The following is a 13,914-nucleotide window of genomic DNA, read 5'->3' as shown; positions in this document are numbered from 1 at the left end:
ACAAAACTGATTTCCCTTCACCCAGGCATTCTTCAGAGAAAAATTGGCAATATCCTGAAATGTTTGAAAAACAAGATAAGTTCTTAAATATATAGATAGATTTTCCCAATTGGGCCCCACCTCTTAGGGCCTTTGGGCCAAGACCCACCATTTGTACAAAATTAATTCTCCTTTCACCAAGAATGCTTCAGAACAAATTTGGTTAAAATCTGCTCACTTGTTCAAGACTATGGTAGTCGATTTATAGGAAAAGTTGACAGACAATGTACCGCTAGATGACGTATGCTGTAGTAACTCTGTAGCTCACCTTTAGGCCAGATGAGCTGAAAACTCTAAGTTTGGACCTTTATGTCCTCTAAAACAGATGCAATAACCAGCCTCAGTCCCACACTGTCTGTTGTTTTTCTTTCATTCCCAACTGCTTACATGAATGCCCTTCAAGTAAAGGGAGAACAAAACGTCAACAACTCATTGTTATATATTAAATTTATTGGATTGCTAGCTTTCAAAGCAATGGGAAATTTGTACTGGTAATGTGTTAATTAATAGTGTGTTATTGGCAACAAAAATAGAAACATTTCAATAACCCTTTCAAATCCATTTCTAGCTGCTAAACATTCTTTTCTCATTCAAAAATATCACACAGGTCAATATAAAACAAACAATGTTAACAACAATTATACAAACATTCATCAATATATATAACACAGCAACCAGTGAGGTACACATCAAATTTACTAGAAGCTCCTTACCAATGTTTTGTCACATCTCGCTGATAATACACAGCAACCAGTGACCTACACATCAAATTTACTAGAAGCTCCTTACCAATGTTTAGTCACATCTCACTGATAATACACAGCAACCAGTGACGTACACATCAAATTTACTAGAAGCTTCTTACCAATGTTTTGTCACATCTCGCTGATAATACACAGCAACCAGTGACCTACACATCAAATTTACTAGAAGCTCCTTACCAATGTTTAGTCACATCTCACTGATAATACACAGCAACCAGTGACGTACACATCAAATTTATTAGAAGCTCCTTACCAATGTTTTGTCACATCTCGCTGATAATACACAGCAACCAGTGAGGTACACATCAAATTTATTAGAAGCTCCTTACCAATGTTTTGTCACATCTCACTGATAATACACAGCAGAGTGCAAATACAAATAATATATACTACTCATTTAGCTAGAAATCTTTTTATCGCTGTGATGGCACATTTCTCTAAATATTACAATGTGATGTACACTTAAGAAATAGTCACTACAAAGTGGTGAATCGTCTTGCTGAATATTAGTTATGTAGGAGTACACTTAAGATATACTACTAGTAGCTAGAAAGCAAACCGCTGTGATGTATCATCAAGCTGAATATTTCACAGTGATGTGCGAGTACATGTAAGTTAGAAAGCTCAACAGTAACACAGCATCACATTGAATATACATGTATGAGAAGATATAAATCTAGTAGAGAGCTTAGTAACATTTGAAGTACATATGATATCTAACATGAAAACCTAACTAACATTATACAGCAATTAAACAAGATGTCTGAAATTGGTCCAATCACTGAACATGCGACATAAATGAATAAAAATAGAACACGTGAGAGAGAAGATCAGCAATGTAGAACAAGAATTTATGAAAAATTTATAATAAAAAAAATCTCTTCTAGAGAGTTTGAAAATCTGATGAAAAAATCTCAAAATAAGATAGACAGGAATTACAGACCGTTTTCAACAAATATCACTTCAACCTATGAAGTGAATTGCCCTGCACAGATGTAAAGCGAAACATTGTTAAGCTGTTCATGAAATATCTTGTACATGAGGGTTATCTATGACTTACTGATTAAACAATATCCATCTCCTTACCTAAGTAGGTGTTGTAACAAAAGTCAAGCTACTCACATTGTGTAATAAAAGTAACTGTAAGTGACAGCTTGTTATATGCTTAACAATGAGTATGGCATATTTAAATTAGTGTCCAAATTACTGAAGTTTTTTAACTTTAATTATATTCATTGTATATACCTACAATAACAGCATCAGATATATAACTCTTATAAAACACTTTTAAAGCAAGCATCTCACTATAGCTGATTTCCCATCATATATAACACAATAAAATTAACATCTAATAGTTCAGACTATATATAACACAATAAAATTAATGTCTAATTTTAGCTCATTGACTCCAACACAATAAAAATAATGTCTATTTATAGCTCACTAATTCTAATACAATAAGATTAACATCTAGTTACAGCTCACCGACTCTAACACAATAAAATTAAGAAACATTAACAAAAGTTCAGGACTTTGTCTAACACAAATATTGAAATGAAACTATTGTACAAGAGATAAACGAAAAGGACACTACAACATTAAATACCAATAATATCACAATGTCGCTACCATGGATGTGTCAGTTATACAACTCCCACACACAGTAATATAAGTCCCAAAAGCAACTCCTCAACAACTTTATAAACAATATGGCCACAATTCATAGACAACATATTTACAACAGTGTGCTCATAAATAACAGAAACTTATTCAATTCAGCCAAATTAATCAGTGCTTTCATTCCTTAAGCAATTTAACCTAGCTAAATCTCAATATCTCACTTAATACTAAGTCAAGTATCCAGAACACTGAGAAATGGAGTCTGTAAATCTGAACTAGGACTATTGAATTAAGTCTAGACATATATCAGTGTACTTCTTTCTGTCTGAAACAGGACTATAGCATTGAAACTAAGCATGCATCACTGTATTTCCATCAGTCTGAACCTGGACTGTGGAATTAAGTCTAAACATGCATTAGTGTATTTCTTTCAGTTTGAACCAAGACTATTGGATTAAGTCTGGGATTAAGTGTGGGTATACATCAGTATACTACCTTCAGTTTGAACCAAGACTATTGGATTAAGTCTGGGATTAAGTGTGGGTATACATCAGTATACTACCTTCAGTTTGAACCAAGACTATTGGATTAAGTCTGGGATTAAGTGTGGGTATATATCAGTATACTACCTTCAGTTTGAACCAAGACTATTGGATTAAGTCTGGGATTAAGTGTGGGTATACATCAGTATACTACCTTCAGTTTGAACCAAGACTATTGGATTAAGTCTGGGATTAAGTGTGGGTATACATCAGTATACTACCTTCAGTTTGAACCAAGACTATTGGATTAAGTCTGGGATTAAGTGTGGGTATACATCAGTATACTACCTTCAGTTTGAACCAAGACTATTGGATTAAGTCTGGGATTAAGTGTGGGTATACATCAGTATACTACCTTCAGTTTGAACCAAGACTATTGGATTAAGTCTGGGATTAAGTGTGGGTATACATCAGTATACTACCTTCAGTTTGAACCAAGACTATTGGATTAAGTCTGGGATTAAGTGTGGGTATATATCAGTATACTACCTTCAGTTTGAACCAAGACTATTGGATTAAGTCTGGGATTAAGTGTGGGTATACATCAGTATACTACCTTCAGTTTGAACCAAGACTATTGGATTAAGTCTGGGATTAAGTGTGGGTATACATCAGTATACTACCTTCAGTTTGAACCAAGACTATTGGATTAAGTGTGGGTATACATCAGTATACTACCTTCAGTTTGAACCAAGACTATTGGATTAAGTCTGGGATTAAGTGTGGGTATATATCAGTATACTACCTTCAGTTTGAACCAAGACTATTTGATTAAGTCTTGGAATGCATCAGTGTACTTAAGTCTGAACTAGGAATATGGGATTAAGTCTAGGCATGCATAAATGTATTTCCTTAAGTTTGGACCTGCATTAGTCGGCCAAACATGTTCAAAAAATTTGTATGAGTTAACATACACACTATCAACAACAATAATAACAGGCACTTTTAACGGTACAATTCGTTAGACGAAAAGCCTCCTCGGCATTGTCTAACAGATTTAGTGGTTTTTCTTTTCTTCACACATCTGTATGGTGAATCCAAGATTTTAACAGCTGAAATATTAACATTACATATCAACAAAACATCTCAAAGCTTCTAATATACATAGTTCTTATCTATAAAGCTCAACACAGTACTAACTCAATTCACTACACAGCCTTGCTACATGAAAAACAGATATGTATATTGAAATCCCTGCCTGGGGTGAAAGCATTCAACATATTCCACATAGCACTACAGATACAGAGCAGACCCGTTCATAATAAGCTCCCTTAAAAAAACAAAGACCATATGAGGATGACTCTGATCCTGAAACTTTAAGTAAAACATGATAGTGATTAGTGAGTAACTATCGTAGTGGAGAATACAGCAGATACATTGTACCTAGGTATAATACACTTAAGAGACTAGGACCATCTAAAATAAAAACATATTTTTCACACAAACAGTTTCAAAAATTATTTCAATGGCAAAATTTCCTTCAAGTAAAATGTGAATTCAATATTTTGGCTGTTTTCATAGCAAAAAAATGCAATTCACACTTACCAGGTAACTAGAATATATTTTTCAAAATCCTTAATTAACTACATAGCAAAAAAGAAATAATAATTAATGACATCAATTTCATGGAATCTATTAAACTGTCTAACCAATCACAATAACATGGCTTCACACCAGTAACCATGGTGATAGAGAATGAATCTGTAACAGGTAACATTCTGTCACTGTTGGGGGGACTGACAGTGAGACTCTGAGGAAGACGCACTGTCACAACACAACCTAGTTAAAATTTGACTCGTTATTCTGTTCCTGTACAATACACTTGTAGTGTAGTGTATCATAGAGGAGCTGAATTATACGTCTTGTTTTAATTTGCTTTGCAACTAGAGGGAGATCCTGTAATAACCAAGTGAAATGACTATTTTCAAAAGAATTTCCAGTATTAACAGCAATATATTACAGAAATTCAAATGACACTTTTTATCTCTTTTACCAAAACAAGAAAACTTGCATGTTCCAGCTACATAGACACAGCAGAATTATTAACATAAACAAATCAACAGAAAAACACTCTATGTGGCCCCAAGATATATATATACCAGTATACCGTACATATTGACTGACTTCAGCTTACTGTCCATTCAGTCTCTTTGAAATGGGGCCCCATACAGGGGCACAAGGAAAATTTTATCACAATAATTAAATCAAATCTAATGTTTAAAGCACATTTGATTGTTGTTCATCTTCTTTAGTAGGGTGATGATTAAGGACCTCTTTTCATGGTGTCATAATTAACAACCCTTTAAAGACCTCTTCTCTCTGGCTCCTTTAGTAGCATGATAATTATCCCTTCTTTCATGGACCTCTTCTCTTTGGCTCCTTTAGAAGCGTGATAATTATCCCCCTTTTTAAGGATCTCTTCTCTGTGGTGATAAATTATCACTCAATTTAAGAGTCTCTTCTTTTTAGTACTAGTAACTCCCTGTATGGATTATTGGGGCTCAAGTCACAAAATACAGTCAAGCACATGTTTAATACATAACATGTCCCATGGACCACAAATTACTCCCAGATTACTATCTGTCACAGGTCCTGGCCCAGGTCCATCGTCAACCAGTGAGTGGTCGAAGGTCAATTCTCACTTTTTCACAACTACTCAACATACCCACAGTTGGGAAGAAACCCCCTTTAGGTATAGGTACTTGTTTTTTCCCAATCATTTTTCCATTTCTTGTGAAAAATATCTGGAAATGAAAGCAAACAGTTTGTAATTTATAAATTTAAGTTTACATGTCTTACAATAAATCTTAATATTATTTTTCTAAATCTAGTGTGATAACAATTATTTCATACAAACACCAATACGATACTGGTCTAAAGAAACAAATGTACACGTCCAAAATTTTTTTTAAAAAATGGAAGGAGTGTTCTGATTAAGGTTTGAAGAGGAGGTCAATGTACTGAGTATCTGTAGTATACGAGTCAAGCCTGATATTGTTATGATATTAGTTAATATAAACAGCAATTCTATGATGTATACTTTTTCAATCTGCTAAATCTGGTTTCCAGATACTGTTAATTACATGCACAATCAAAAATCTTTTAATCATAAAATTTCATTTGCAATCATTATTTTATCTAAATGGTTGAGAATAAAGCATGTCATATGTGCTGTCATGGATACCTACCCATACTTTGGTACCATTCTGATCTAAATATCTGCCACCGGGTATAATATCATCTTCATCAGAATCATCACTGAAATCATCGATCATATCATTATGGACATCAGGGTCATCCGGAGAAAGATCACTGTCTGTTTCACCATCATAGTCCGGGGGAAACAGTATACCACAACCCATGACATCACCTGTAATACAAAGTTTACCCCTCAATGGTATACCACAACCCATGACATCACCTGTAATACAAAGTTTACCCCTCAATGGTATACCACAACCCATGACATCACCTGTAATACAAAGTTTACCCCTCAATGGTATACCACAACCCATTATATCACATGTAATACAAAGTTTACCCCTCAATGGTATACCACAACCCATTATATCACCTGTAATACAAAGTTTACCCCTCAATGGTATACTACAACACATTATATCACATGTACTACAAAGTTTACCCTTCAATGGTATACTACAACACATTATATCACATGTAATACAAAGTTTACCTCTCAATCATATACTACAACCCATTATATCACCTGTAATACAAAGTTTACCCCTCAATGGTATACCACAACCCATGACATCACATGTAATACAACATTTACCCCTCAATGGTATACCACAACCCATTATATCACCTGTAATACAAAGTTTACCCCTCAATGGTATGCCACAACCTATAATATCACATGTAATATCAAGTTTACCCCTCAATGGTATACTACAACCCATTATATCACATATTTTATTAAGTTCAACAGACAATGGTAATTTACACTATACCACTACCCATTAACACACAGTGTCATAATACAGATTACCTCTTAAATTTACTTCAGCTAAATCTCACCTTTATGACACCTTGGTCCAAATGGATCTCCAACACCAGACCCCACAAATATTTTACCATCGTCTGCATGGTATGCTATGGACCCTTTGTTCCATCCAGGGTGTCGGTGATGAGGATAATTCTACCAATATTTAACAAAATCTATTTACAAATGAATCAATAAAACATGTTTTAACTTCGTGTTTGCAAGAATTACATTTTCTAGTTACAGTTACCACATATTGAATGAATAACTAGGTTTATCCAACAACAATTGATCTCCTTCAATTCTATGACAACTAAACCATTTTGAAAAACGTACTTGGTACATTGTGTAGTAGCTAGTCAGCATACTTTGTAATACTATGCATTAATGAAGAAACTGAGTGACACAAAATGTTCATTCTCTATATCTTAACGCTACAGACAGTTTAATGAAAATCGATAAACAGTATAGGCCTTTGCAAGTTTTCCCCTCAAAGGTAACATGCTATTAGAATATTAACTATGGTAAATAATCCCAGATATAGACCAACCTTTGTACTTAATCACTAAATTGTATTATTGTTAGTAACAACCTCCATAAACAGTTCTAAAAATAGTCTTCAAATTGTTCCCGTTTGCCCTTTCTATAACCATTATACTACAGATTAGACTGGATATTGTACTCACTCTTCTAGCCACTCCTATTGCAATGTAGCAGTTTTCACCTGGATCCATTATTTCAATTTCAAAATAATGATATGTTGTGTCGAGGGGCCATCTGGCTTGAGCTAAACCAACATCATGTATGCTCTTCCCTCGTCCCATGTATTCTAAAGTCTGAAATATCACATGAAATTACAGTATTTTCTGATATACAATATTATGGAGATATGACCTTTGCATTTCAACTGAAAACTAAATCAATATTCAGACCTATATGAACTTTACTTGCCACAGAGTCTAAGGTAAAGGTCATGTAAAATTGATTTCAACTTACTGTGCCATTCAACCTGACATCATGGAGACGAGACCAGTCCTCCTCCCCATTGTCGACAGCCATGAGCACCAGGTCCTCATACAGCCATTCCGCCTCTAGGTTGAGACGCACTTCTTCCCCAGAGGAGTGCATTCCTACTGCAGGATACAACCCTCGGGCCGGAGCTTGCATCATCGTCATGCCAACCTGCAGCAAAAACAAATCAAAAGTTTAAGAACATTTGATATCTATTTCTTAATGATGTAAAGTACTTACATAGACATGAACATGTACCAGTAGTATATCATTTAAATCATCACGGGCACTTTGATATAAATAATAAATTTCTCAATAGATATAGCATCCATTTACATATATCAGTACATACTTTGCCTGTATGATATGGATTAGAAATTAAATGGTTTGTGATGGAAATTGATGTTTATAACTCAAGTGGATATCTGAGAAAAACTTTTCATAGCACTCAGGCATCAATGAAGTGACAATAGTATGTCCTAGTCAATGTTTGGGAGACAATTCCCTTTTCCACTAAAAGTAGGTAAATAACACTAGTTTTTTTTTACATAAATAAAACATGGATGCCATCAATAGTGACCAGATAATATATCCTTAAGTTTTCTGAAGTGGGGTGACAGTCAACTTAACCAACCTCCTTCCCATTGTGTGTAAAGAAGACCTTGACCGACTGCCCTGGCCCCTCCTCTGGGGCTGAAAATTTGATTCCACATCCTATTCTATCGCCAGTTTGACTCTTTGAGCCAAAGGGTTTGCCAAAACCGTTAGCTTTGTAAAGCCTGCCGCAACAAACACAGAAAAAAATTAACAGCATGTCTAAAACCAACATCATCATAATCAATTTTTTACATGTATTTTTTCTTCAGTTAATTTAAATATACCACACATTTTAAGTAGTCGATAATTTAATTTAATTTGCCATCTTATTGCTGTTGATAATGTTTAAACAGTGTTGAAAAAGACATGAGCTTTGAACATCAAACTTTAATTGATCCAAATCAGCATAATATTCCATTATCATTGGGCAGTATTACACAATCATCAGGAACATAGTTAATCAGGCAGCATATTATGGGTGCGATCACATACTTCCCATCATCAGCATGGAATCCTACAGAAAATGCTCTCCATCCAGGCTGGGCATCAAGAGGGTATCTCTGGGGCACCAAACCCACACCTTAAAAATTAATATCATTTCATTCCAACAACTCTGAAATAACTAACAATTTTTTTAATCACATTTGATACAACGTTTTCAAACAAATTTAGTGAAAAGTAATATTTTGCATTTACACAAATACCTCAATACCATTTTATCTTTAGAGTATCCTCATAACTCTATAATGATGTATTCACATAAATATAGCCAATACTAAGTGAAAACAAATCAATATTTGTGTTTGGAAAAGCTCGATTATCATTTACTTTAAACAAAACATGCTAACCTATGGTTCCTCGATTGCCAATGTCAAGGATTTCCACCTCAAAATAGTAATCTTCTGGTGTGAGAGGTTCCCCTGCTACATATAATCCAACACTAAATCTGTCATTCGGGGCATAGCTGAAATCCAAGATAATGATGATGGCAAAATGAATTATATACTATACAAAAGTTTATATCATAACTAATTCTACCAAGAGATATAGCCTGTCTGATACAAATGATACTCAAAACTACTAATTGTAGATCAGAAAGAGAAAGGGTTTTTGTGTATAATGAAAAAAAAAAAAGTCTTATGAAGTTAGTTTGGGTAAAGTATATATTGCAGATCGTATGAAGTGAAGTAGAATCAATAAATCTATATTTTTAAAGAATTAAAGGTAAACTTTTTTTTTTTTTACCATTTTCAAAGTTACTTTTGAAACATAAATTACAAACTATATTTAATAATTAACTCTTACTTAATGTTTGTCAAAGCACAGTTCTTTGTCTTAATCTAATTTTCACTGACTAATAAGACATTTGATTTTGAGCTGTTTCCATTGTTATGCTTCTTTTCAGATCAGAAAATTGAAATCACAAAATTAACCCACTGCAGAAATAATCATGACAACAATATGGTTTGACTTAATGCTCATTACCCGAGAACATCTCCATCAACACTAATGTTGGCATATCTTGGTTGTCCTGCTTCTACATCGGCATCTCGCACCTGTCCAGCATCCTGGTGAATTCTCTGGTGATGTCTAAATACATGCATGAATTGATTCGGATATCGTATTTCCATGGCCACTAAGTTCTGAAAAAAAAAGAAAGCAACACAGTTTCAGTAAAATGATGAGATATATCTGCTGATGATCAGAAAACAATCAGTATAATTATCATTGATGTCATTCTATGATAGGTTATCAAGTTTATCTAAGGACTTAACAATTTAAATTTTAATGATCTCAAACATTTGTACTGCTATGTCATTATCTTTACCACATGCTTAGTAGTAGTGAATGAGAAGCAATAAGCTATACTTTCAATACAATATGTATTGGTAAAATAAGATCTGGCAGATTGGATGTATAGTATAGTCAGAAGTAAGGAAACAAAATTCCCTATGATGGACCAAAATGAAGCTTAAATCAAATGATTTCATTTCCATTATGATACCATGAATCCTCTTAAGTTTAAAGAAACAGGACAATTCACAGAGCCCCATCAACACCCCACCCCACCAATGCGAGTATGAAGTTCCAGTATTTTAAAACTTTGGATTAGGGTTGGTAATGCAAATGGATAGAAGTTATTATAACACAACCTGTAGAAGATTACAGTGTGACGTTTCGATGACTGCATAGTCACCTTCATCAGACATATGATCAGTGTGGAGTGTACTAGCACTGACCTACATAGTATACAAGATGGTGTGTGGAATCGAAGATTTTTTTGAGCTGTATTATAATCCTACATACACTAAGGTCAAAAATAGTGTGACAAGATGGTAAACAGATCATAGACAAAAAAAATACATAAGATGGTAACAAGTTACGGTGGTCAATTCGGCTACGCTTCATTTAACACTTGGTCTGTGGCCTACCCACATCCCTACTAAGTATTCCAGTGAAAAGATTTAGCTAATGGAGCCTGAACAATTTCATTTTTTCTCTTTTATGTATGTCAAAGGTCAAATGTAAGTCAGAGTGCCTTAGATTTGACACATAACGCATTGCCTCATCAAGGTGGACCCTTACCCCAAGTATAAAATTCTAGTGACTGATAGTGTAGGAGACAGTGCTCAAATTTGTTTTTCCTATGATGGAGGTCAAAGGTCAAAATGTTGGCAACAGTGACCTACTTTTGATACATGACACACCATTCACCAAGTGAACCTGTATCCCAAGTTTTAATTCCAGTGACAAGTGGGGAACTTATTAACATCTACACATACAGCTTCCACTGGAGATTGAACCAAGATTCTGTGAGAGTGAATAATCTGAAATTTACCCCAGAGTTTCACATGGTTACTTTACAATCGATTTCCAATTGCTACATTATCTTTTAAAGTTTCTTCATTTTTGGCAGAAGAACCACTGGAGTTAAATCTATACACTATAACATCAACATTGAGAGTGTACTCCTTGTCCTGTGTGTGGAAGCTTATACAGAGATACACAGTTGACAGTAATATACTTGACCAAACCTCACTAGTCAGTCACTGTCTTAACTATCTTAAACAACAGGTTTTTGGTGGAGGTGGCAGTTATTGTTGCCTCTGAGGTTCATGGCACAGGTGAACCTCATCATGATGATCTTTTTTTTTGAGGTACTAAGTCATTTGTCATTAAAGAAAAGAACAACTTATCCTCCTGGTATATGTTAAAGGTATCATACTTTAAATATCCTACTAGTTTGGCTCCATGATTTGAGTAGTAAAGGAAACTGTGAATGCAAATCCTTGCATTGCAAACAGTACCTATACAAGGTCTCGCTCCAACCTAAAATAACAAGATTTTTGGATATCCATTAAAAAGTTTAAAAAACCTATCAAGCAGACATTTATTCCAGAACAATGTCTAATGAAAACATACCCTTGTACATGAGAATATTTTGCTTTAAACTTTGCTCAGCCAAATAATGAAAAAGAAGCCAGGTGCACATGAACAAAAAAATACAGATGACAGAGAAAAAGTTTGTGCTAGAAAATTATCTGATAAGTTAAATTACAACATTTGGTCAATGTTCATCAACAAAGACATTGTCTGATTCATTGACTTCAAGGAAATGTTAGAAGGATGACAGTTCCTAAAAATTTGTACAAGCCAGAATCATGACATATCTAGATGTGCAAGCAAGATATATTCCTAATAAAAGTAAGCATTTCCTAAACATATGTCATTAATCCTTAATTATTATTAATTAGCAAATCACAGGGTCAAACTAAACACAGGTAGCTGAAACTTATGATTATTAGCACCATCAAAATCAATCCATATGAAACAATGAGCTAATTACAGTGATTTTGCAAACTGAACTCACACAGATCAAATCCAACACAAATACACATGTGATTTATCGTGACCTGTTACTGTATACTCAATAATGAAATCATCTTAATTTGGTCGTTATCATATATGAAACTGACTTTGTATATAATTGTATTAGGACCATATTAATATATCTTTTCATGCCATGAACTTTATTAGGTATTTTAAGATATAGTGGTACACTATACACACATATATCTCTGACGATCAAGGAAAAATTGAACGGTATATGACTCAACCAATTTCACAAATATCAACAGGAAACTTGTTACCTAAGTTTATTATTCATATCTACAATAAATTCTTTGATGACGCTAACTTCATTCACTACTTAGTCACCAATTTTACTTGTTGCCAATTTTTAGATAGACCTGAAGCAAGACCTTTATACATCATTGCTCAACATGCTCAAAATGAGCAGATCTGGTTCTCTTGTGAGAAAACCAATATACTCTATTCTGACACAAGTCATCAATCTACCCATTTTACAACTTTATCATATAAAATTTGCAACGTTTAGTGTGCGCTGAAATGGATATTTTCAAATACAGCAAAACCTACAATGCGAAGTGATAACAGCTTGAATAATAACAGTAAATATATGAACAGATAGTCAGTCATGTCACACGTCTCAGTTTATCAACAAATTACTAGTGTAAAAATTCAAGGAGAAATTGTGGATAATGTTGATATTGTAAAGAGGAATCAACCACATACCTCATGTGAGTAGACTTTACTACGTGCAAGCATTCCAAATTAGAAAAATCATAATATCCACAATCACGAACGTTACTTCCTTTTGCAAACAAAAATAACAACAACGTAATCTTGTCTTTTCCAAGAGGCCCATAAGGGAAGCTATGCAACGGACAACATCTGTTACAGTACGCGTTTATTCTTAATATATAAGTATGCGTAATGGCTATCAATAAAACAGAATAGTTAATTATCGACGTCTCAGATCAGCCAAACCAATACCGCAAACAATTTACCTGTAACGAAGACACGACATCTTTCTCGTTCATCTCTTGTCAACACATCGTGTTTTGTTCATTATTTCGCCGACAGATGGCGCTGATTCTATCCATGTCATTCATAACCTTTTTTACTGAGCGCTGAATAACGAGTCAATAAGCGTTTATGTGACCCCAAAAATATCGGGCTGATCAGGGTAAAGAAACAGTTTTGTACAGCGGGGAAGACGCTTGTATTTAGTAAGCGGGAAAATATGAACAACTCTACGAGATTACTCAAGGGGGCCTTGCCATTAACAACAACAACCCAACCCCCCCCCCCCCCGAAAAAAAAATAATCCCAAAATTACATTGGCTGAGAAGAACTGCCAACCAAAAACGGACATTGAAAAGAACACAATTAAATAGAGACAGAAAACCTGTCAATAAACGAAAACTTGATAAAATCATATCATACCTGAAAGTACGATTGAATGGAAGAG

General features: G+C 34.3%; 1 protein-coding gene across 2 annotated transcripts; it reads right to left on the bottom strand.

Annotated features, from left to right (window-relative positions):
- Positions 1 to 471: 471 nt before the first annotated feature.
- LOC132565705 (SPRY domain-containing protein 3-like) lies at positions 472 to 13,518 on the bottom strand. Of its 2 annotated transcripts, XR_009554933.1 has the most exons (11): positions 13,451 to 13,518; positions 10,065 to 10,222; positions 9,428 to 9,543; positions 9,072 to 9,159; positions 8,617 to 8,761; positions 7,968 to 8,153; positions 7,658 to 7,807; positions 7,007 to 7,127; positions 6,154 to 6,335; positions 5,329 to 5,709; positions 472 to 5,275 (listed from the first exon to the last, which is right to left on the bottom strand). XR_009554933.1 is itself a non-coding variant. In XM_060230403.1 (10 exons), the coding sequence occupies exons 1-10, from the start codon at positions 13,481 to 13,483 to the stop codon at positions 5,575 to 5,577; spliced, it is 1,314 nt and encodes a 437-aa protein (XP_060086386.1). In that variant the 5' UTR covers positions 13,484 to 13,518; the 3' UTR covers positions 472 to 5,574. The 2 variants fall into 2 exon arrangements, 1 of the variants encoding a protein (XP_060086386.1); XM_060230403.1 differs by having other exon boundaries at positions 472 to 5,709.
- Between the last annotated feature and the right edge of the window lie 396 nt (positions 13,519 to 13,914).

Source organism: Ylistrum balloti, unplaced genomic scaffold, assembly GCF_031769215.1.
Source record: "Ylistrum balloti isolate Yb309-2 unplaced genomic scaffold, AGI_CSIRO_Ybal_v1 Utg369730, whole genome shotgun sequence".
Taxonomy (NCBI): domain Eukaryota; kingdom Metazoa; phylum Mollusca; class Bivalvia; order Pectinida; family Pectinidae; genus Ylistrum; species Ylistrum balloti.
This window is presented reverse-complemented; position numbering and strand designations above follow the sequence as displayed.

Coding starts and splice junctions, on each gene's coding strand:
- LOC132565705 (XM_060230403.1), bottom strand. CDS start 13,483: ATGAACGAGAAAGATGTCGTGTCTTCGTTACAG. Junction 8,762..9,071: donor TTCCATGCTGATGATGGGAA/GTATGTGATCGC, acceptor TTGTTGCGGCAG/GCTTTACAAAGCTAACGGTT. Junction 7,128..7,657: donor CAATAGGAGTGGCTAGAAGA/GTGAGTACAATA, acceptor AAATATTGGTAG/AATTATCCTCATCACCGACA.